Below are 24,704 nucleotides of genomic sequence, written 5' to 3' on the forward strand. Positions count from 1 at the left end.
ACAACGACGATGATGATGGTGGTGGTGGTGATGATGGAAGGGGAAAGAAGCGACGACTGAGGGCAAGTGACCTGAAAAAGGCCGGTCAAAGAGTGTGCCCTTTCACTAAATGTCAAGATGTTGAATGTGTGCATATAAAAAAAATAAATAAAAATTATTTCTTTATCAAAATTTAAACACTGGTAGACATAAATAAATTTAAAAAAATAATCATCAATTAATGTAATAAACAATATTTTTTGAGAAAGAAAATGTTAGCAAACATTATGTTTGCAAGTATGTACACAGTGGTTAATATTTCCAAGAAAAGTTTATGGAGGTCGTTTTAAGGGTCACTATTTGTGAGCTCTCCATTTTTCTTGGGAGTATTTACTCTGTAAGAAAATGTATTAAGATAAACGTACAAACCAAGATTTCGAAGGGACACTGTAATTATTTTGTATCTGTAAAATAAACGAATTTATAATACAGAAAATAAATAGTCTCTTCTGCTGAAATATTAAATGTTGGTATTTGGGGGCTTTTGTATGTGTGAGACCATCGGAGATAGTGTCACACGTGCAGGCCACAGACCACATGTGTCTGTTTTTAAAAAAAATTTTTGCATTTCTTTGTTCTCTTCCAGTTACTCTTTTTTGAATTTTGTGCTGGTCAGTCTTCGGGAAAGACAGAAAGAAAAAGAATAGAAGAGGGGATGGGGTATTCCTTCTGTAGTAGTAGCTGTGATACACCACAAGTTCAATAAACAGGGAATAACTTATTATCTCCCTTGTTGAATTTTCATAAGTACAGGAATAAAAGTCATATAAATGTAACGGCTCTATTTCTGGTGCAACTGATAATTTGTTGCTTCTTCGTTGTTGTTGTTGTTGTTGTTGTTAACAAATGCTGATTATTAAGTATCGTTTTTTTATGGTGAAGTAAGTACTACTATCTCCATGTTGCCAATGTCGTTATTATTAAAAAGAAAACAATTATTAATTAATTATTAATTTTTTTTCAATCCTCCTTGACGTTTGGCACACTGGTACCTCTGGCCTTGGGTTCGAGGATACTTCCATTGCCAAATGTTGATTTACAAGAATGAGAAGTTCAAATGCATCATACAGGACTTCCATTGGAATCTTTTTGGTATTTTCTGTGACCTTTGTAGTGTGTCTTAGTCTCAATTGATTCCAATGTCTTTTGGCATGGAATTTTTTTCCCTTTCATGTCATGTATAACCTTTCCAATTCTTTTGGCTATTATTCCTTCTTCCCAATACATTTTGTCCGGCCCTGAAGGGGCTATTAAAAATTAGGGCTCAGATTTAAAGAAAACATTTTTCCAACCCTAAAATTTTCGCTACTGAGACAAAAGAGGCTATTGCAAATTAAGGGCCAGATTTAAAGGGAACATCTTGAGCAGGGGATTTGTGCAGCAAGAGGTTTGTTCATGTTACATTTCAATTTCTGCATTTTAATACGGTCAAGGAAGCATGGAACAGAGAGGTAATTCTAAAGGCACACAGTTTGTGGAAAAAATGTTATTTGAGTGAAAAGTTTTTCCATTGTCTGGGGACCTCTACAGTGAAAGGGTGTGATTTTTCTGCTGGTGTTAGTTGGGTTGGTTAAAATATTTACGTTGTGGTGATATAAGTAAGTTCATCAGAGTACCTTCTCTGAAACAACTTGTAAAACAAATAAAGGGATGTAATTGTTGTGGCGATGAGACAGGGGTTGGAGCTTGGTAGACAGTATGAGACTTATTATGTTAGTGAGTCTTTTTTCTACACGGTCCAAGAGAAAGAGCTCAAATGTGGTAACAACACTCCATGCATGTGTTGCATATTAGGTGTTGCCAGAATATAATTATTATTGTGTAGATTGAATTAGACTTGTTATAAAGAGAAAAATACAATTCGAGGACAAATATGGCTAAATGTCGTTTTAGGAATTTAAATTGACTAGATTCTAAAAGCAGTAACAAGAAAGAATTTTAGATAAATAAAAACAAATATGTTTTAATAGAAAAGAATGTTAGAACATAAACAAGATACGTGACGAAGGTAGATCATTCGATTTATGCCTTTGGTCATGTAGAGTTAATGACATAACAAGAGTTTGAAAGACACGTATCAGAGTCAAGAGTCGGGAGTCAGAGAGTTAGCAAGCGCGGTCAGTTGGCTGGGGAAGAAAGACAGTGGTGGACAGTAATGGCTCCAAGTAGAGGGAAATATTGATAATAAAAAGCTAGGACCAACGTTACAGCTTTCTAATGGGGGGGGGGAAACATCCGAAATAAAGCTGCTGTATATACCACTAACGCTTTGGGTCATATGAATCTTTGCAGCTTTTCCACGGATCTGTCAAATTAAGATTAACCTAAGATGAATCAGGTATGTTTCTCCATTGGCTGATGTAAAACCCCAGACTGTTATTTATCCCTTAACGTTATAATTTTTATATGTCCTGTTTAAGTAATCACTAGATGATCAATAGGCACATTCATATCTAGACGATCAAATATATATACACGTCAATAATCACATCATATATATAATCCCCTCCATGTTATACAGGAACCCCACAACAATAGTACACATAAGCAAATTGTGGTTTTTTAGAGATATTGGATACTGGCAAGCGTGAGAAGTTTTTTTTAGTCCAGTAAAGGGAACCTGCCTTCTTTACTACAGACTTAACAATATCTTCTATGTATTTATTCCAATTCATGTTGATTGTGAATGTTAGACTGCTGAGTTTGAATGTTGAGCTCTTGGGAAAGATGCTATCAGCCATGAAAATCGGTATTTGAAAAGGTTTCTTATAATTTTTAAAGGAAACAAGCTTTCTCTTAGTAACATTGAATATAACCATTCTTTTCTTGGTTAGAGACTGGCGGCCATTTTCTAGGGATTCAGCCATTGCCTTTGATATGTGTGTATTTGATTTGTATGTATGTTGAGAACAGAGTGTGGTGCTACCAGAAAATGTACCCAATCATATGCAATTGCATCAAGGAGGTAATTCCACATCCGCGCTCTGCTTCTTACTGAGCTGTTCATACATGACAAGCACACCAACTTGCATTTGCACTGCAGAAGTCTGGTACAAGGTTTCTAACTCTGAGCATTATCCTCTAATGCATCCATGACTTTTACCTCTCCGTTCCTTTTTATTTGTAGATATGACCATCTATGCGATGTTATAACTCGCATTTTAGAAGAAAGGAAAGCAGATGCCATCGACATGTTGGAGGATATAAGTAGAGAAACCAAGAAGTTCAGATTCGAACCGCAACCTGATACGATCCTGAAAGAACCTGAACCGTCTCCGGAAATGAGGCTAGCAAAGTTGGAAACAAAACTTTTTACGGTATGTGCCTTTTTTTGTTGTTGTTTTTATTTTTTGTTAGTGTTTTTTGGTAGATTTTTAAAATCAAAATTTGTCAAACAAATTAATAAGCAAAAAATTGTGTCTATGTTTTTGTTAGTGTTAGCTTAAGTGCTCGTGGGTAAGATTTTTTTAGTTGTTGGGTGGTTGAAAGTTTTTATTTAATGAGGTGTTCTATATATTTAGGAGATTAGAAAAGTAGTATATATATTCTGCAACAGTTTAGTGTCATGTCCAGAACAAATTCTATTTAACCATAATTGTGACCCTGGCAGGTACTACCACTCCAAGTCAGATTGCACTTGCAAGTAATCTTTTTTAATATAAATCTCACCTGTCTGTTTAAATGTATATATGTATGTATGTATGCCTGCCTAAAACTTTCGACAGTGGAGACGGAATTTTTACAAGATTAGTATCTTTTTGAAGCTCAATCCTTCGGACGACAAATATTGAAAAACTGGCTAAAAACATTAATTCCTTCACCCTAAACTGGGCCCTTTTCTACAAGGACGGGTCGCTTTTTTCGCCGATAAGTCACCCCATCTTTTCGATTGACTAGCCTTAATTTAAACCTTTGTCACCTCCGGTTTGACAATGGACACAACAGCAAAGATGTCACGTTTTTTTTGGGTTTTTTTTTCACATTCTTTTCCTCCTTTCACTTTGCTGTACAGGTTCGAGCCTGCCTGCCTACTACCACTTTTTTTTTTTTTTTTTTTGCTCAACACACAGCTCCAAACCCCCGGGCAATGCTGGGCACCCAGACTAGTGTTAACTAAAAGATGACTCCATACTCCTCAAAAACTTAGAGTTGCATCAATGATTACATTTTAAGATCATACCCAGGACAATAATCTTAGACGATTTAGTCTCCTAATGCCCTCACCTCCAAGAGACAGAAAATCTGTTCTGTTCAGTATGACCACAGTGGTTTGTGCATGCTTACTGGAATGTATGCCTTACAAAGGTCAAATATTGATACATTTGATCTCGCCCACCGCCATTCTCTCAATTTTTTGGTGCATATGTCTGTATGGGCCGTAAATGGGTCTACATGCTTATTCAACTCTGGATAGTCGAGCACCGGCCTCACCTTTTGTTGGTTCTGCTGAATGACTGCCATTAGTGGGATCAGGCCCTTTGGTCATGGTTAATCTCCAGTATACGGAAAACGCGCCACCTCTTAGCCTGAGTGGTAAAACACGCTCAACATTGTCAACCTCACACATTTCACACACCAGTTCCACCTGTTCCAACCATTCGGACACTGTGTGTGATCAGGTGAGATGCCATGAAATTTAGGAATAAGACGGATATCAAATGCTTTGCCTGCCATTTGTAAGCCGAAATAGTTTGAAAACTGTTGGGTCCTCAGCCTCACTTTCTTTCTCCCTTTGAGTCGGAACTTTCTTTAGGGAGGGACTTTCCTCTCCTTTCACCATTTTCTCTGCTTGAGCAAAAGCACAGTCATCTATCCGTCTGAGTTCGGTCTTTTATTCTTCTCAAATCTCGGGAATTCTCACAGTTAGTCTCACCCTCTTTCCCATAAAACCAACCACAGCTACCACTTCTTCTTCCTTTTCTTCCTCTCCCTACCTCTGTGTGTTGACAGCAAACAGAACAAACTTTCTGTCTTTCGATAGTGAGTGCATTAGAAAATTACTACTACAGACGAGATACATTTGATATGAAGATGAAGAGATAGCAGGTGGTTAGACTCCTTTTGGGGATGGTTTACCTGAAATAACACTGAATTAAGAAAAGTAGAAAATGGACCTTGGGTTCACTTTTGGCAACCTCGTAATCGTCACTTCCCTTATTTTGTCCTTTTTTCCTCACATTCGATGAGTGATGTTTTTGACTTGGTCCACAAAGAGAGTCTCAAATCTAATAGATCGTGCACTATTGGCCAAATTCCAGCCTCTATCTTATCACCACAATGTTGCATCCCTGTGCCTGATTTACAAGTATTTTAATGGAATGTGCTCTTATGAACACGAAGCACTTGTATTTCTTCGACATACATACTCCTGACTAACCCTAACCCTAACCCTAACTCCTGACTAACCTGATAAGCAGCAAAATTACACCCCTTCTCTATTGAGGTTCCTAGATACCGGAAACCCTTCTACTCTAATAGTTTCTTCTCTCTGACTGTTAGACTTTAGAATTTCCACCCTGTTTCCTGCTTTTTGGGCTGTACTAACCTAAAAAAGTTTAAATGTAATTTAAACAGACATCTTGCTGCTCAACTTCTCCACAATCTCCTATTAAATGCAATTTCAGATAGTAGCCCATTACATCCAAGTGGCAATATGCCTTGTGTGGGGTAAAAAAGTGTTTAAAAAATTAAAATAAAATAAAATTATCCCTTTATACTGCATAAAATTGATCTATGTTTTCTTTGAAAAATTCTTTTCAGAAAGGGGTAGAAGAGTTTGACGAACATGAGGACGATGTTGAAACTGCGTTGCCGAACTTGATGGAGACAGCATTCTATTTTGAGCAGGCGGGAGTTGGCCTTTCCAAAGAGGAGTTCATCAAGGTGTGGATGTCGCTGAAGATGCTTGTAGACTCTACACCACTTCAGAATGTACGCTTCTGGGGCAAGATTTTGGGTATCGAGAAGAATTATTATATTGCTGAGGCCGAGTTTCGAGAAGGAGCAGAAGAGGAAGAGGAAGAAGAGGTTTGGCTGCTGACATTTATATTTACTTCATCTTTCGTTTCGTTTTCATTTTTTTTTTTTATCTTTCCATGTGTAACTTATGCAATGTTGGGTTATACCGTGGCATTGCATATGTCGGGGTCACCAATTTGTGGCATGACATTGTGTATGTGTGGGCATTAGTTTACCTTGTTCTTGTTAGTGCGTGAACAGATGTGCATGAATTGATGACGGCTGGTATGTGAGTCATTGAGAACTTTTCTTGTGTGACTCGCCCCCATCGGTTCAAAAACACAGTCTTAAGGGTGTTGAGTAGACGTTCTGGGGTCCTTCTGTGCAGCCAGCCAGTGCGTCCCTAGATTTTGGTTGTTTCTTCCTGTGAAAATTTTGATTGTTTGTTTTATCAGAGTTTTTAGCTTCATATCGACTTACTATTTTCACATAGATGTGTTACTTTTAGGAGTTTGGAATGATTTCCATTTGTTGAAAATATTTTGAGTTAACACCTTCCTGTGAAAATTTACTTGTTTTGCAGAATGAGGAGGAACAAAGCAGGGAAAGAAAGAGTGTGAGCAATTAGAGCCATTTGCTTTTTAGTATTCGCAGAAATCACTCATTGAATATTCAGCTACCGCAAAACTAGTGTAAGGTGTGTTACACTTTTCAGGCTGACATAGCGAGTCTTAATAAGAAAAAAAAGAACTTAAAAAAATCAATGCCTTTATTTACATGGTACATATGTTCACCCCCCCCACACACACACACACACACTCCCCCGAACATCTCTTAGAGCAAGTATGTAAAAAGTCAGGGTCATATGGGTCGATTATAGACTCAAAGGATCCGTAGATTACACATTACTTATAATACAGTCCTTTGTAATTAATGGTTCAACTCAATTTAAACACATCTTGCTCGTCTTCCGTTGGCTATTCTTGTGTTATGTTCTCACCCATAATCAATCAAGAAGGCAAATGAATCAAATGTCTTTTTATACAGGGTGAGTCACGGGAAATGCATGTTTTTAGAACTTTTCTTGCTCTCCTTGAGTAAGGTATAGGGAGTGAGGAAGGTAGTCTTTAAACCTGCTTAAGAAATATTTGCAGAGTTTTGTTTTTCCTTAAAAACATTGGTTTCTCGTGACTCAACCTGTATATACATTCGTTCACGAGTGTCTATGTGGGATCTCTTTTCCACAAGCGCTTCTTCTTGTCATTGTTTCATATATGATCGTAGGCTCCTCGTTTGTTTAACTAAACAAATACACTATTCGTGCATGAAAAACACAAAGGAAACTTTGCTAAGTTATTCAAGGTTTTATTGGAGAGTATTTACTAATGGAGAGAGAGACTTAATGCTAAACTTCTTAACTTACTTTCTGTCTAACAAAATGATTGACGCACAGACAGACAGACATCAGTAACATTCATCTTAGATTATTTTAACATCATTTGCAACTGAGAGACAGAACTGAAACACTTAGTTTTCTCTCACTCGAAAACGTGACTCATATCATGTTGTGATCGTTTGACTACGTTTTGTCTAAGGAGTTTGATCTGTTGACCCCCCCCCCCACTTTCTCACGTCGCCCATCTCTGGATACAATTCCATTTGCAGTTAGGTTATCCTGACATACACTAAAGGTGATCCTTATCAAAATTCACACTAGCTAACTTAATCACTATTTACTAGCATAGGGTGCCTACTATGTAACACTTACAATTGCAATTAAAAGTCAATAGAATTCTTCTAAATTAATTTTATCATTAACTCAGCACATTCTTGCAACAGAATTGAACCTTTATTCGACCGTGTTCATCTTTGGCTACAAACCAAAATGCGGTGGGATGCAAACCTAAGGGAGAAAGATGCTTTTATTACAAATGTATATCTGTTATAAATGGGGGTGTTGGCATATCATCTATATATTAATACGATAGCGTGTGTGTTCTTTTGTGTGTCACGCTTACATTTGGGTCGTTTAATTGTTATGTAATTTCATTTCTTGTCATAAATAATTTTACCAGAATTCTTCATAAGTTTTGGTTTCGGTTTCGACTATAGGTGATGGCACTTAAATCATCTATTTTTTTATAAATAATTTTATCAAGAATTCTTCATAAGTTTTGGTTTCGGTTTCGATTATGGCTGAAGGAACTCAAGTTATATATATATATATATATATATATATATATATATATATATATATATATATATATATATATTTCATTTTTGAAATCGCAACTTTATAACATATAAAAATCGATAAAACATTAACTCTATAATAATATATACAAAATCTGCAAGAATTAAAATATCATATTTAAGTGTACTTTACAACCAGGCTTCACTAGGCGTTCGTGCTAGCTTAGATAAATACTTTCGCAGTTTTAACAAAATAGCTACAATAATATAAGAGAAGAAGCTTGGCCTTTTGGCCAAATCAAAGTGTAGTATATGTTCTTCAGATGCGGCACTTCCATTTCTCGTTCTCTTTCAGTGGAGGAGAAATCCTTCACGACTGAGACAATTTTTATTTTTGTACCTTTTCTCCACATTAAAAAACGACCCTGGTGTTTAACTCTGTCCCATGGGGAGGCATAGTAAATAGTTACAATAATATAAGAGCGTCACCATTTACGCTGAACATTTGGTTTCTATCAGTATGAGCTACTGTATTACGAATACGGGTGTCAGCATATCATAACATGCATGGCTGACTTGCCTGAAATGCTTTAAACCTACTGACTCCTTTGTCTATAATACATCCTGTTTATAACTTAGTTTGCTAATTTTGGTGGTGTCTCATTCCGACGACTTCCACAGAGAGACTGATTGGAAAACTTTTGTTTCTCTCAGCTCAAAAACATGACGTCATTCATCATCGTTCAACTCTTGTTTTGTCTACTGTGTAACCTGATGTCCGCTGCTGCAACCTTACGTCACCCATCTTTCATTCAACTCTGGAAACGATCCTGTTTTACAGATCTGGGTTATCATAATGCACTCAATGTGACCCTTGTCAAAATTCACACTAGCTAACTTAATTGTCACTGACGTTGGGTTCTTAATATGTAACACACAAGCCACACGTTTGACATACTCATGTTATAGTATTTACCAATGGGTTAGTAAAAACATGTGTTCAATCACAAGGTCATGCTTAAAAGTCCAATGAATAATTAGTGTGAAAATGATTACTGAAAACAGGTACAAAAATCCAACCGTCCACTCACAACAGAGGAAACATAATTTCAAGTTCATCTATAATATAAAGGGCAGTTATCTGTATGTATGTATGTATGTATGTATGTATGTATGTCAGGTCATGTCATATGCTACTATGTCAAGTCATGTCATATGCTACTGGTACCATGTAACCCAGTACTACTTGCCTCATTGTCGGGTCACCGGCGACTAAACTGGTTCCCCCACCAGACTTGTTTGGTGAGGAGGGCGGCTAGTCTCCCTGAAGGATTAAAAACAAGACCTTCCAAAGGGCGAATAAACCCTTTTTCTGGGTCAACGGCCAACTAGCACCGTGTATATATTGTGCGGGAGAACAGTACCCGCGTTAAGCTGGTCTGCAGTTTAATTTGTTGCTGGCTATCTTGCTCTTGCTTGTTGCTGGATCTCAACATTTTGAACCGAGAGAGAGACTTAGCTGTCGTACAAAGCTAAGACTCTGTAATATCATCTTTGTATAGATACTCTCTCAGGCATTAAGGCTCATGGATTTTAAGTGTCTGAGGGAGTGGCACTCGTCTGACAAGACGTTGCAATCATCATGTATGTATGTATGTATGTATGCATTTCTGACTAAAACTAAAAAAAAATGAACACGGCACAAATACCCACAAAATTTGTATTTTATTGATCAGATACCAGATAAATAACATCTAAAATTTAGAAAATATTATTCATTTGTTGACCCTAAGCTGGTCCACATTTTACTGGGGGAGGGGGTTCAGTTTTCCAGCCAGACACATGCCTCTTCATTCCTTGGGGAATCTACGAAAACAAGTTGTGTGTGTGTGTGTGTGTGTGTGTGTGTGTGTGTGTGTGTGTGTGTGTGTGTGTGTGTGTGTGTGTGTGTGTGTGTGTGCATGCGTGCGTGCGTGCGTGCGTGTCAAGAGAGAGGAATGTGCTGGGCAGCAAAAAAAGTGGAGGTTGTGGAGAGGGAGGGGGAAATAGAGAAAGATAGAGAGAGGATAGAGAGAGGTAAAGAGATAGAAGTTTTAATAGAAATATGTTACAATTCTGCCCTTGGCCATGCTGGGTAGTCCCGCTAGTTAAGCAAAATAATAGCAAATTTTCTGGTTATCTACACCTTGCCACTCAATTCGAAAATTAGAATGGGAAAAAGCACATAAATGTTGCCAATATCCCTTGAGAAACTTCCAGATAAATAATATCTAAAATTTAGAAAATATTATTTATTTGTTGACCCTAAGCTGATGCACATTTTACGGGGGGGGGGGTCAATTTTCTAGTCAGACATATGCCGATCAATTCCTCGAGGAAATTTTCTGGTTGGTTGTCTACACCTTGTCACTTAAGATGATGGAAAAAAACCACATGAATGTTGTCAAGATCCCTTATGAAACTCCATCATAGGAATTAACTGCAGAGAACTTTCATATTAAATGATTTATTTATACGCTTTTTTCCAGGAAAGTTTAGGTTTCCTTCTCCCTTGTCTACCGGGAAGTTCCAAATCTCAAGCTAGGACAAGAAGGATAATGACAGCATAAAAGGGCGGAGAAGTTTATGGAAGGACTTAAGCAAACACTAATCCCTAACCAGACATTGAAAAAAAAAAAAAGGCTTCACTGCAGAAAAAGCTTCACTGCTCAAGAGTAAGAAACTTCCATGATTTTGGTCAGATAAGCTCAAGTCTTACTCACAAACAGATTTTTTAAAATGGTTGATCCACCAAAATAAAAAAATGACCAGTGTAGGTTTTGCCGCTCGGATGTTGAAAGTTTGAACCATCTAATGTTGGGATGTAAGATCCGTCTGGCATATGGCCATTATAACGTCTGCCATAACAAAGTTTGTAGATATCTTCACTGGAAGATATATATATATATATATATATATATATATATATATATATATATATATATAATAGAAGTCGTTCCAGACAAGGTATGGAGCCACTTGATGTAACGAGCTAAAAAAAGTACTTCAACTAGCCAACAATAAATATTAAATAGATAGATCCTGATCTAAAAAACAGCAATTTTCCCTCCTTTGTTAGAAACATTTCTTATGGAATGTGAGGAGTAAAGGATAAAATAAAGGAAGTGTTGATGGCACCATTCGAGTTTTCCATGTGTCCATGCCAACCAAGTTTTTTTTCTCACTAATGTCCATGAGGTGAGGGTTACGGTTAGGGTTCCAGCATATCTTGAGACTATAGATTTACATCCTAAAATTGTCAGCAAGGATCTGCGGCATACCAGATAAAGTACTAGGCAAAATTCAGTTCTAAGTGACACTCTTCTGGAGGTTGAATGTTTAATCGATACTAAGAATATAAGTGCAAATTACTTTACGACTTCTACCAAGCTACTCCCATGGATTAAATATAGGATTCTTTCAAAATTATGAGCAAATTCTCGAGTTCAACAGAAAGGTTCCCCAGTTCAATGCGATACATCCAAAGGAGGTTGGAGGTTACATCAGCTGAAACCTCATGAGAATAATACTCAAGATAAGAACAGTAGTGTAACAGAGTGTGTATGATAGCAGCAGCAGCAGCAGCAGCAGCTGTGTGCAAATGACCGAGCTGTGTGCGAAGTGATGTCACAGTGAAGAAGAAGAAAAAAAACAAGATTATGAAAAAGAAACTTAAGAGCAACAGAGAAAGACGTGTCCTAAACATGGCTGGATAAAGAGAGAGTGTCTCGTGGTCGACACGGCAGGGTCTCATTAATCACATTAACGTATGAGAAGACATTAGAACAAGAGACAAGACATTATTCTGGAAGTACCTGTAAATAAATGTCTATTGTTTCAACAACAAAAAATGTGAGTCAAATTCTTTCTTTGCCTTTATTTCCTTTTGACTATCTGCATACGACGTCTGGGTCACGAGTGTGGGCATTTAACAACTACGTCACAGTAGTCTGAATAATCCAAACGATACAAAAGAAACTTCTTTTTTTGATGTTGGTGATTTTCGTTATGGAATCATAAAATGCAATGTAAATTTGGAGCAAGGCTAAGAAATAAACCAAATCTTTATTGAGACAGTCTTTTAAATTGTTAAAGTATAATGAAACAGAATATGCTTTCTTTGAGCATAAGATCCCTGAAGGCACGTAGCCTGAGGTGACTACAACATGGTAAAATGGTAGAATCCTTCTATCTATCCAGTAGATATCTACCTACTGATGCAATTCTCTATATATAAGAGCCAGGTACGTCCAAGGATGGAGTATTGTTCCACAGCTGGGCAGGAGCTGCTAGAAAGACGTATCCTGCCTTGAGAGAGTTCAAAATAGACTTCGTAGCCTCGCAGAGGATGCCCTTTTCTCTTCCCTGTAACCTCTTTCTCTCAGAAGACATGTTTAGAGCCTGTCTCTGCTTTATCGTTATTGTCATGGTAAGTGCTCGTCTGAGCTCCAATCTATGCTCCACCCCTCGCCAAACATTCACAAGAAACACTCGTCTAGTTGAAAACACTATCAATAATTTCCCCCCACTCTTTATCTGTGTCTAAACCTAAGTGTAGATTCCATGAACAAAACTTCTTTCTTAGAACAGCACCCCTGTGGGACTCTTTTCCATTTGGCTGCTTTCCAGCTGACTACAATATGGTTGTCTTCAAGTCCAATGTAAACAAGTTCTTGATGAACCGTTCCCTTTAAGTAAGCCAATTTACCAAATTTACACTGCTAACGATTACTATGATATTGTCCCATTGACTCTTTAACACTTATCCTCGAGTGGCCTCTGGGCCTTAATAAGTGGTGACTTCTTTGTAAAAAAAAAAAAGCATTGGTTTAATCCACGTGCTGCGAAAGGTATTTGCATAACAGTTCTGCAAAGATTACTCTTCCAACTGTTCCGGTGCTTATGTACCATTTATTTTTGTAATTTTTCTTTCTTTCAGCGTCCAGAACCGGAAGAAGACAATCGAGACACGCATTTAACGGACGATTTTGATGATGGTACGTGTCGCACTCCGCATTTATAGAATTGAATGGAAGATTCGACCTATGGAGAACAGCGTTCCTTAGCCAGGAATGAACACAAATTCTGAATTAATAATTCAAATAGGACCCCATTTTCTTTGGACCATAACAAAAGATTTTGATATAGTCAGCACAAGGTCCAATAATTAACAGCTTGTAAACCGAAAGGCGGCTCCTTTTATACCTTCTTACTAGACTTACAAAAATGGTATTTCTAAATTAAATGACCAATGAAAACGGTATTTTAAACCTGAATGGGACATTGTTTCTGAATTTTTGAGATGAAAACTGATTATTTGTACTATTTGGATTTTTCGTACTATTATTATTATCTTGAGTGTTATTTTCACTACGTTTCGGTCGATGTAACCTCTGACTTTCTTCAGGTGTAACTTTTCAGTCTTGGGAATCTTTCTGTCAAACTCCGGAATCTTTCTGTCGAACTCGGGAATCTGCAAGAAATTTCAAATGGAACCCTTTATTTATTCCAATGGGCATATTGGATAAAGTACTTGGCTAAATTCAATTGTAAAGTTACACTCTTCTGAAGGTTGAAGGTTCAATCCTCAGTGCGGCCGACACTCAAAATACCATTGCGAATTACTTAGGACTTCTACCCAGTCATGACTGACAGAATAAGAGTATGCTATCATAATAATTGAATAAAGGCTTCTGTTTGAAATTCCGTATTGGTTCCTAAATTTGACAAAAAGATTCTTGAATTCGCCAGAAAGACTCTCGAGTTGGACAACATACACCTGAAGAAAGTCAAAAGTTACATAAACTGAATCGTGAAAATAACACTCAAGATGAAAACACTAGTCTAAAAAATAATATGAGTTGAATGTGACAGACTAACGAAAAATGCGATTTCACACTTAGATGTGACAGACAACAAAAATGCTATTTTAAACTTGAATGATACAGACCAACGAAAATGCGATTTCAAACTTGTATGTGACAGACTAACGAAAATACGATTTCAAACTTAGATGTGACAGACAACAAAAATGCTATTTTAAATGTAAGCATAACAGATCGAATAAACTAATCTAAAAAAAACAAAAGAAAGAAGAAAGAAAGAAAAGTTAAGTATGCAGTGATTTTTTTTTTTTTCTTTTGTAGAAGGGCTTCCCCCTAAAGATGATCCACCAAAACCAGACTATAAGCCGCCACCAGTTGTGCCAAAAGAAGACAAAGGAACTGGAACCAATAAAAAAACTTACTTTGTCATCAATAGCCGTAAGTTCTGTGTAATTTAAACATTTTTCCAAGTTGAATTCTTATTTCTATCTATCTATCTATCTATCTATCTATCTTCATAGTCTGGTTAACCGTAGGAGGCGCCTCTGCAGAAACTCTCACTAGTTCTCTCCACTTCCGTCTAGGCCGATAAGGTTACATCCGGGCCTATAAAAAGGGAGGTTATTCGTTTAGTGCATTACTACAACAGTCCTGTGCTAATCTGATGATGCTGCTGAGCCTCAGGCCTAACCATTTCTGATGTTAACCCCCCATCTCTTCTTCTGTCCTTTACACCTTTTTCTTCCTCTTTATGTCCCCTGAATTATTGTTTTAGCAAATCCTGTTGATTTTATCACATGGCCATACCACTGTAATTTGCGACGTTTTACAGTGGCTAAGAGATTTCCATGGGGCCTATATGCTTGCTTTATGCAGTTGGTTACTTCCTCATTTGTAATGTGGTCTGTTAAGTTTTGAGACATTGTGTTGAACAAAGATGGCGGCATAGTTCAGATCAGTAACCAAGATGGCAACCAAGAATCAAATGCGGTCCGTGGCGTAGTTAACCTCTTAAGTTCTGAGATATTGTGTTGAACAAAGATGGCGGCATAGTTCAGATCAGTAACCAAGATGGCGACCAAGAATCAAATGCGGTCCGTGGCGTAGTTAACCTCTTAAGTTCTGAGATATTGTGTTGAACAAAGATGGCGGCATAGTTCAGATCAGTAACCAAGATGGCAACCAAGAATCAAATGCGGTCCGTGGCGTAGTTAACCTCTTAAGTTCTGAGATATTGTGTTGAACAAAGATGACGGCATAGTTCAGATCAGTAACCAAGATGGCGACCAAGAATCAAATGCGGTCCGTGGCGTAGTTAACCTCTTAAGTTCTGAGATATTGTGTTGAACAAAGATGGCGGCATAGTTCAGATCAGTAACCAAGATGGCGACCAAGAATCAAATGCGGTCCATGGCGTAGTTAACCTCTTAAGTTCTGAGATATTATGTTGAACAAAGATGGCGGCGTAGTTCAGATCAGTAACCAAGATGGCGAACAAGAATCAAATGCGGTCCGTGGCGTAGTTAACCTCTTAAGTTCTGAGATATTGTGTTGAACAAAGATGGCGGCGTAGTTCAGATCAGTAACCAAGATGGCGACCAAGAATCAAATGCGGTCCGTGGCGTAGTTAACCTCTTAAGTTCTGAGATATTATGTTGAACAAAGATGGCGGCGTAGTTCAGATCAGTAACCAAGATGGCGACCAAGAATCAAATGCGGTCCGTGGCGTAGTTAACCTTTTAAGTTCTGAAATATTGTGTTGAACAAAGATGGCGGCGTAGTTCAGATCAGTAACCAAGATGGCAGCCAAGAATTAAATGCGGTCCGTGACGTAGTTAACGGCGAACTGATTGAATCCAAAATTCGACAATTTTTATAATAATTTTGGGACGTTTTCATTGCTTGTTTAGCACAGCCGTTGGTTATAAAAATGATTGGCGAATCCATTCGTCTCATACCCCCTTTACAAGTCAAAAACATTTTACGGGTTTGTGGGAAATACCAAGTATTTTTTGGTAGAACCTCCTACTGCTTGTGTCGTCTTTTCAGTTTCTGCTGTTAGAATGTGATTCTTATTTATTGCATCATATTAACAAAAGAGATAACCTAAACAGAGAAAAAATATTACTTATAAAACATAGCAGGATCGATTTGCATAGTAATATTTGCCAATGGCGGTGTTAAAATGGCACATAAATGGTATTTTCCATATTTAAATTAGATAAAGCAGAAAAGGAGGAAATTCCACTAGAAAGAGTAGGAATTTAAACTGACATGTTCAGGAAGTTGCATCAGAGATAGGAAGTCTCGAGTGACGTTTTGACTTTTGGCAGCATTTACCCAGGATGGGTTGAAATGGCTCATCCCATAGAACAGACAGCATTCCAAATAAATGCAATATTAAGCTTGAATTAATTGTAAGAAAGAAATAGTGACAGCTAAGAGAGAATATACTGAAACCACCAGAAAATGCATTGAAGTACAGAAATTAGAAACTCGTGATTTCTGAAAAATCTACAGTAGTGTATCCCCCATTATCCAATAATCATGAGGTTGTTTGTATGGCAACCGAAAAGGCTAACATGCTTGCCAGTCAGTTTGCCTCTAACTCCACATTGAACCCAGCAAATCACTCCCTCTCTGACTTTCCTTTGCAGACAGACGCCACACAAGATGATCTGAAAATCACTCCTTCTCAGGTGTATGATATCATAAAAAACCTAAATGCCTCAAAAGCATGTGGACCCGATCTCATTCCAGCTGTGCTATAAAAAAAATACTCCACTGAGGTTGCTCCAGTCCTCTCCAAACTTTAAACAAATGCTTTAACAAATCTTGCTTTCCTGATTGCTGGAAAACTGCTTCTGTGGTAACAGTTTACAAAAATTCTGGTGAAAGAACTGACCCATTAAATTATTGCCCATTAACCTCCTCCTGCTTTTCAACAAAATATTTGAGTCCATAATTGAACAACTGCTAAACTTCTGACCGACCAACAATATGGATTTAGGCAAGCCTGTTCTACAGCAGATATCCTAACTGTAATCTCTGAACATATATACCATACACTGGATAAAGCAGGGGAGGGTAGAGCAGTAACCCTAAATATATCTAAGGCTTTTGGCAGGGTTTGGCACAATGGTCTTCTCAGGAAAATCAGATCATACGGTATCACTGGATGAATACTTAACATAATTAAATCCTTCTTAAATAAGAGAAGAATCCAGGTTGTCCTCGGCAGTCATACATCCAAACAATATGATATAAATGTGAGTGTACCTCAGGAGTCTATCCTTGAACCTTTAATATTCATAATAGTCCTCCCCAATAAAATTGTTTCTGAAATGGGTATTTGCTGATGACACCACACTCTATAACAGGCATGAGGGGAAACAAATGAAAATATATTTAAGGAAATGGCAGGAAACTAGAGGAAGACCTCCAATCTGTAGTGGAATGGGGACAAAAATGGATGGTCACATTCAATGCTGCCAAGACTAAGCTTGTTTCCTTCAATAATTACAAGAAACCTTCTCAACCGCCAATAGTTAATGCTAAAGATACTTTACCTGAAAGTATTTCTTTCAAATTTCTCGGCTTAACGTTCACAGGGAACATGAGTTGGAACAGATACATTGAGAGCATTGCCAAGGCCGCTGCGAGGAAGTGGGCTCTCTCTACCGTGCTAGAAAGTTATTATGCTTGGAAGCATTTTGTATCTCTACAAGGCCAACATTCGCCTATGTATGGAGTATTGTTGTCACATTTGGGCTGGTGCATCTGCTACTAGTCTCGCATTCCTGGACAGGGTTCAAAAGAGACCCGCTAACCTGATGGGTCCTGAACTATTCTCTAAGCTTCAGCCTCTGTCCCATCGACAAAATGTTGCATCCGTCTGCCTGTTCTACAAGTATTTTAATGGCAGATACTCTGACGAACTACAAGCCCTTGTACCCCTCGACGTAAATACCCCCGACAAACCCGAAAAGCAGCAAAATCCCACCCCTACAAAGTAGAGATTCCTAGATGTAAAAAGGCCTTCTACTCTAGTAGTTTCTTTCCCAGAACTGCTAGACTTTGGAACTCCCGTCTGGGATTCTGCTTTTCCAACTGTACTGACATGCAGAAGTTCAAGTGTAATGTGAATAGACATCTTGCTGCTCAACTCCCTGCATAGTATCCCTGCAACTTATGGCCCAGATAGTAGCTCCCTTCATAAAAGTGGCATTGTGCCTTGTTTGGGGTGAAAATCGAATAAAAAAAATATTTCTATAAGTCGCCCAACACATGCCAGCATGTAAAATGGACGTTAAACCAATGATGATGATGATGATGATGATGATGATGATGATGAGGAGGAGGAGGAGGAGGAGGACGACTACGACGACGATGATGATGATGATGATGATGATGATGATGATGATGATGATGATGATGATGATGATTTTCATAGTAGTTCTCTTTTTCAAAGAATGATTTCTTTGATGAATCAGACAATCACCTAAAAATAAAAATCTTTAACTAACAGTCTGAACAAATTCAGACATATTTTTTAAAATCTTACTTTGTTGCCGCTACTCAAGAGAATAAGTGAGAAGAATCCTAATAACATTTAAAATAACATATAAACTTGCTGGATTTTAAAAGTTGGACGTAAATATCATTTTAATTGACAAATCACATGTTGCTTTTGAAGAGCCAATTTTCATTTGTTATTGTTTTACTATGTTATTGGCAATATAATAACATACTTTTTGCTACAATTTAGTTTTAAAAAATAAAGACTGCAGAGTCCAGCTGAGACGACTGGTGATATGAAACAATTTTTAGACAATCACCTAAAAATAAAAATCTTTAACTAACAGCCTGAACAAATTCAGACATATTTTTAAAAATCTTACTTTGTTGCCGCTACCCAAGAGAATAAGTGAGAAGAATCCTAATAACATTTAAAATTAAATTTAAGGTTAAGCTAACATGTTCAGGAAGTTGCCTTACAGACTTGACTGAAGCCACACCCACCACCAAAAGAAGAAGAAAAGAAGATGGAGCAAAGAAATAAAAAAAAATAAAAAATAACCAAAAAAATTATGAGAAAAAAGAAAAAACAAAAACGAAGAAAAGAACAATGAGAATAACATTCAGTGGGGTGCATACCTCCACCAACATTCAATAATAAAAGAAAAATAAATAAATAAATAAAGATTATGAAATTATGTAAAAAGTAGTAAAAGATGTGTGTATCCTTTTGGATGTGAATGTGTTAAAATGTTATAGAAACAGGATTTTTCACATAAATTAGATTAACTAAAAAAAAAGAAGCAATTTTCCATTAAAAATTAAGTTAGAGATTAAGCTGATGTGTTTAGGAAGTTGTGTCACTGACAGGAAGTGTCGAATGACATGGCCAATAAGATAATGAAATGACTTATTTTGGATTCATCATTGGATAGTATCATAGATTGGTGCACCTAAGGTGATAAGCAACATACCCATCCACTCTAAAAGGATTATCATATTGTAATATAGTTTACATTATGTGTTCATATATTTATGAGTATATGTAAATGTCTATGTTCTGTTTGACATGTGATGTATTTAATTGTTTCTAAGATGTCGAGTATATATATATATATATATATATATATATATATATATGAAGTGTATATGTGATCGTCTAGTGATGAGTGTATAAACAGAACATATAACATTTATGACAGACGGTCTTTACAATAATAGAGGACGTATACAATTCTCTTGAGGGGGGTTAACATCATCCAATGGGGAAACATACCTTTCCATCTGCATTGATCTAGATTTGACAGATCTTTGGAAAAGCTACAAATGAAGATTTGTATGACCCCAAAGTCTGGGTTTTATTTACAGCAGCTTTATTTACCGATGTTTCTCCATTGGAAAGCAGCATGTTGGTCTTAGATTTTTAGTATTGATATTTTCCGACAGTCTCTACTCAGAGCTATTACGATCAGTGGACCGTCTCTCTCCTTCTGACTGCTGACTCTTGACTAATTTCTATGTCTCTCAAAACAATCATCTCCCCTTTAAATGATGTCATCAACATGTATCACCATACAACCTTATCGTCTGATCTCTGCCACGTAGTCATCCGTGTTTATTTTTACTTTTCAAATCCCCCCCCCCCAAGTTAAAATTCCTGGGGACTATTTTAATGTAAATATTTTCTCAAGTTAAATACCTTTTTCGCTTCAATAACATTCTTTCTGTGATTCAAACATTCTTTTCTTTGTTATTGAGATATTTCTAGTCTAAACACTGACAAGCGGTCATGCAGCAAGCTAACCAGTATTTTCCAGGAGCCAATAACATAACAATATGAAACCAAACAGATACTACACTTTGATTCTAGTCTGAAGGTTAGATCAAAATCTGTCTTTTGGGAAGAAGGAATTTTATTATCCTCTGAAATTTTCGAACTTTTTTCATCATCATCATCATCATCATCATCATCATCATCATCATCATCATCATCATCATCATCAACTAATATTTCATCAGTTGACAACACCAGGAGACAAAATGGGAGAGAATGGCTCTTCTCTCATTAGTACAAAACGAAAGAGGGAAAGAGACATCACAACTGATTGAGCTTACTACTCTTGTTTATCAACAAAACAAAACAGCTGTTTGTTGTAAAGTGTGCTGAGATATATTTTGTGTCTGAGGAAATCGTGACATGATGTGACATAGTTCATTATGTTATTACTGTGGCCTTAAAAGGCCAAAATGAAATAAGACAAACGTTGACCAAAAGGGGGAGTCTATCAGGCATGTGTGCACAGTGTGATGATGTATAGAAGTGAAACCTGGTCAATAAAGGTTGAAGACATGCTTTGCATGGAATGGAATGATATGAGAATGGCACAATGGATGTGTAATATCTTAAAGACAGGTTTAATTTTGATAACCTCAGAAGAAGAATGAATCTGGACAATATAGGGGATGTGCACAAAGCAGTAGACTTCGATGGTATGGCCATGTTAAAAGAATAGATGAGAGTTCTTGGGTTAGTAGATGTAGAACAGTTGAGGTAAAGATATGACCCATATACTTTTTTTTTTCATTTATCTTTCAACATATCATCATCATCATCATCATCATCATCATCATCATCATCATCATCATCATCATCATCATCATCAGGTATAGGGTAAGGCTGTCCCACTTTCAAATATAGTTGAATTAATTTGATTAAAAATCTCTGAAAAAAATCGAACATTTTTTTTTTCTTTTATAGAAATTGCTCCAGACTAGGTATAAAGCCACTTTATGTAAGGAGCTAACAAGAATGAAAGATTATCGAAAAGACAAGTGATGCCTATTGACCTTAGTCTTGAATAGATCAAGATTATAGGTAGGAGGAAAATAGTAAGCAGAAAGAGTTATGGTTCTTGGAATAGGAAGCTGTATTACAATGTGGTATCAAAACCGTGAATTGATGAAGACCACTAGACCAACAAGTCAAACGAACTGGAACAAAGGAAGCAGGGAATAATAGATCAGACAATTAAGTCAAGTATATTTGACTACGCATAGAATTGATCTTCTGATGCATATCTGAAGATAATTAAATGTGTTGATAAATAAATAAATAAATAATATTTTTGTTGTGCAAACTTTCAAGTATTAAACAAAAAAATATGAAATTTAAGATGTTTGGTAAAAGATATGATCCACATATATTTTTTTAATTTATCTTTCAACACGTTATCCTCAGGTATATGCCAATCTGTCTATTTTCAAACGTAATTTATTTCAAAGATCTCGGGGGAAAAAAATCAAACATTTGTCAATAGCAACCCCCCCACAGTCCTGCTTTTCACCTGTGCTATAAAATGCTATCTTAATACGATAAAATCAGCTCTTCAGACTTCAAATTCAATTATGTTAAGTTTCATTATCACTCTATTTGTCTCATAGTTGGAAAAAGCATTAAAATTATCCAACTATAACAAAAATAAATAAATAAATAAATAAATAAATGAAATGAATGTAAATGATATTACAATTTCTTAATTTTTTAGATGAGGACTGGATTCTTTGGATTACTGTTCTCATCTTGAGTTTTATTTTCACAATGTTTCGATCGAGGTAACCTCCAACCTTCTTCATATTGTTTTCTGGCATTGGAAAATTAGTTCAAATTTACCTAAATTCTGTTACCCTAAATTGATTTTCCTTATAAGGTGCGTCTTGTGTTTGAAAACATTTATTACATTTTTAAAGATAATGAAAATACAAGCAACACATCTGAAACGAAATAAAATCACATCGGTACATAATCGTTTCAATGAAATCTATTCAAGATCTAAACCTTTGGCAGGTGCGTATAAGATGGTTCTCGTCGATGTTGTCGATTACTCTGACTTTGGATGCTTTCAGAGAATCTTTGGTTGTGAGGATGTCTATTTACATCTCTCTCAACAACGCCTCACACATAATAATCCAATGTATTAAGGTCTGAAGAGCTTGGAAGCCACAAGTTGGTCAAAGTTCTTTTCGTCTGAAAAAAACAAAAAAACAAAGCATGTCTTGTTCAGTAGGATGTTTCAGTTTGTTCAAAAGTCTCAAATCTCACTAAACGATTTTCTTTAGTGATCTAGAACATAAACTGACCTTTCTTCATTACAAAGAACTTGTATCGAAGATTTTCATGGACAGTCCTTCGAATTGTGGCTTCAGAGACACTGAGATCTTTTGCAATTGACCTCATTGACTTCTGAGGGCTGTCGTCAATGATATTCTGAACCTGTTAAATAAACTCATGTGTTCTAATGCTGTCACAGAGCGTTGCTGGTGCCTTTTACGCTTAGCAACAGAAGAAATTTGGCCATCATTATTTTTTTACTTTTTGCAAACTTTAAAACCAAAGGATCAGGCGACTTTAACAAATTGTGCAATTTGAAAATCGCTGTGTTCTACCATTATTACAATTATTACAATATGTCTTTTTTTTTTTTTCCTGTGTTTGTTTATTATCTCCCATGATTGATTATCTGTAAAAAAAAAAAAAAAAAAAAAAAAAAAGTAAAAATTAATATACAGGAAAGAATTGGTAAAAAAAGTGACGTTCTCAAACACCAGACGCACCCTGTATATATATATATATATATATATAAATTAACCTAAACGTAGATTCCATGAACAAAGCTTCTTTCTTAGAACTGCACACCTGTGGAACTCTCTTTCCGTTTGCCTGCTTTCCAACTGACTACAATATGATCGTCTTCAAGCCAACCGTTCCCCTTAAGTAAGCCAATTTACCAAATTTACACTACTAACGATTACTACGATATTGTCCCGTTGACTACTGTACACTCTTTAACCCTTATCCTCGAGTGACCTCTGGGCCTTGATAAGTGATGACTTCTTTGTAATATATGTATATATATGCATATATATATATGCATATATATATATATATATATATATATATATATATGCATATATATATATATATATATATATATGCATATATATGCATCTCACATCTCAAAAGTTTCCACATTTACAATGCATTATTATTTGTTTTGTTTTGTTTTTTACTCCTAATCAATTAGCATGAAACAATAAACGAAACTTTTGCAAAATTCCTATTTCACAAAAAAAAAAATTTGATTACGAAATCATTTCCATTTCTCCATAAATTATTTCTTGTAGTTTCGGGCAATGCTGGATAAGTACAGCTAGATTAAAAATGCCATTTCGTCAATCTTTTGTAAGAGTTTTTCAATTTGTTTTGCTTTCTAACAGCTGGAATGTCCTGGGTTGCTCTGCCCTCTGTTACTCCGGCTCAAATTGTAGCGGCTCGACTGGTCAAAAAATATTTTACTGGACGATTGGATGCCCCTGTAAGTATAAATCTATCTATTTTTAATTTTTGGTCTCCCTGACAAAAGAGGGATTAAACCTAATAATTAACTCCCGTTCATTCATCCATTCATCCGTTCACACTTTTCTCAATAACGACACCTTAAATTTTTTTTAATTTGTCATAAACATTAGTCATGGTAAAAGTAAATTTTTGCCAGAAGGGATTTTCTGGAATAACTCTGCTTGCCCCTCTTGAGGTCATTATAGGGGTAAAATTGCCCCGAAATAGTTCATTTATTCATTTGTTCACTTTTCTCAACTATATAACTTCTACCTCCGTACTGTATCTTCACTAACAAAACATATAAATTAATTCAATTCTTTCCAACTAACAATTACAAAACACCTTCTCAATTAGCATGACAAATAAAACTCTACCCGAGAGCCCATTCTTTAAACTCCTCGGCTTAACATTCACATGTAACATAAACTGGAACAAATACATTAAAAACATTGCCAAGGCTGGTGCAAAGAACGTGAGATCTCCCTACTGTGTTGGAAAATTACACCAGAGAGTATCCTATATCTTTGCAAAGCCACAATTCGCTCATGCATGCGCTGATGTATCTACCACTAGTCTCTCACTCTTAGACAGGGTCCCAAAAAGAGTCTCAAATTTAATAGGTCTGATACTCCAAGCTCCAACTTTTGTTCCATCGCCACAGTATTGTATCTCTATGTTTGTTTTATACGTATTTTAAGCGAATTTGCTTTGATAAGCTCATAGCACTTGCACCC

At 36.4% G+C, this 24,704-nt stretch overlaps 1 protein-coding gene across 1 annotated transcript in view; it reads left to right on the forward strand.

Moving 5' to 3' along the window:
* The window catches only part of LOC145260439 (radial spoke head protein 4 homolog A-like), a 50,034-nt gene that overhangs the window by 8,074 nt on the left and 17,256 nt on the right, over window positions 1-24,704 (forward strand). Inside the window, exons 2-6 of the mRNA XM_080118448.1 lie at window positions 3,167-3,356; window positions 5,800-6,066; window positions 13,169-13,226; window positions 14,376-14,492; window positions 23,847-23,944. Of these exons, the coding sequence (XP_079974574.1) occupies window positions 3,167-3,356; window positions 5,800-6,066; window positions 13,169-13,226; window positions 14,376-14,492; window positions 23,847-23,944 (730 nt within the window). The remainder of the gene's footprint in view (window positions 1-3,166; window positions 3,357-5,799; window positions 6,067-13,168; window positions 13,227-14,375; window positions 14,493-23,846; window positions 23,945-24,704) is intronic.

Source organism: Euprymna scolopes, chromosome 36, assembly GCF_053919585.1.
Source record: "Euprymna scolopes isolate OS-2025 chromosome 36, ASM5391958v1, whole genome shotgun sequence".
NCBI classification, from domain to species: Eukaryota; Metazoa; Mollusca; class Cephalopoda; order Sepiida; family Sepiolidae; genus Euprymna; species Euprymna scolopes.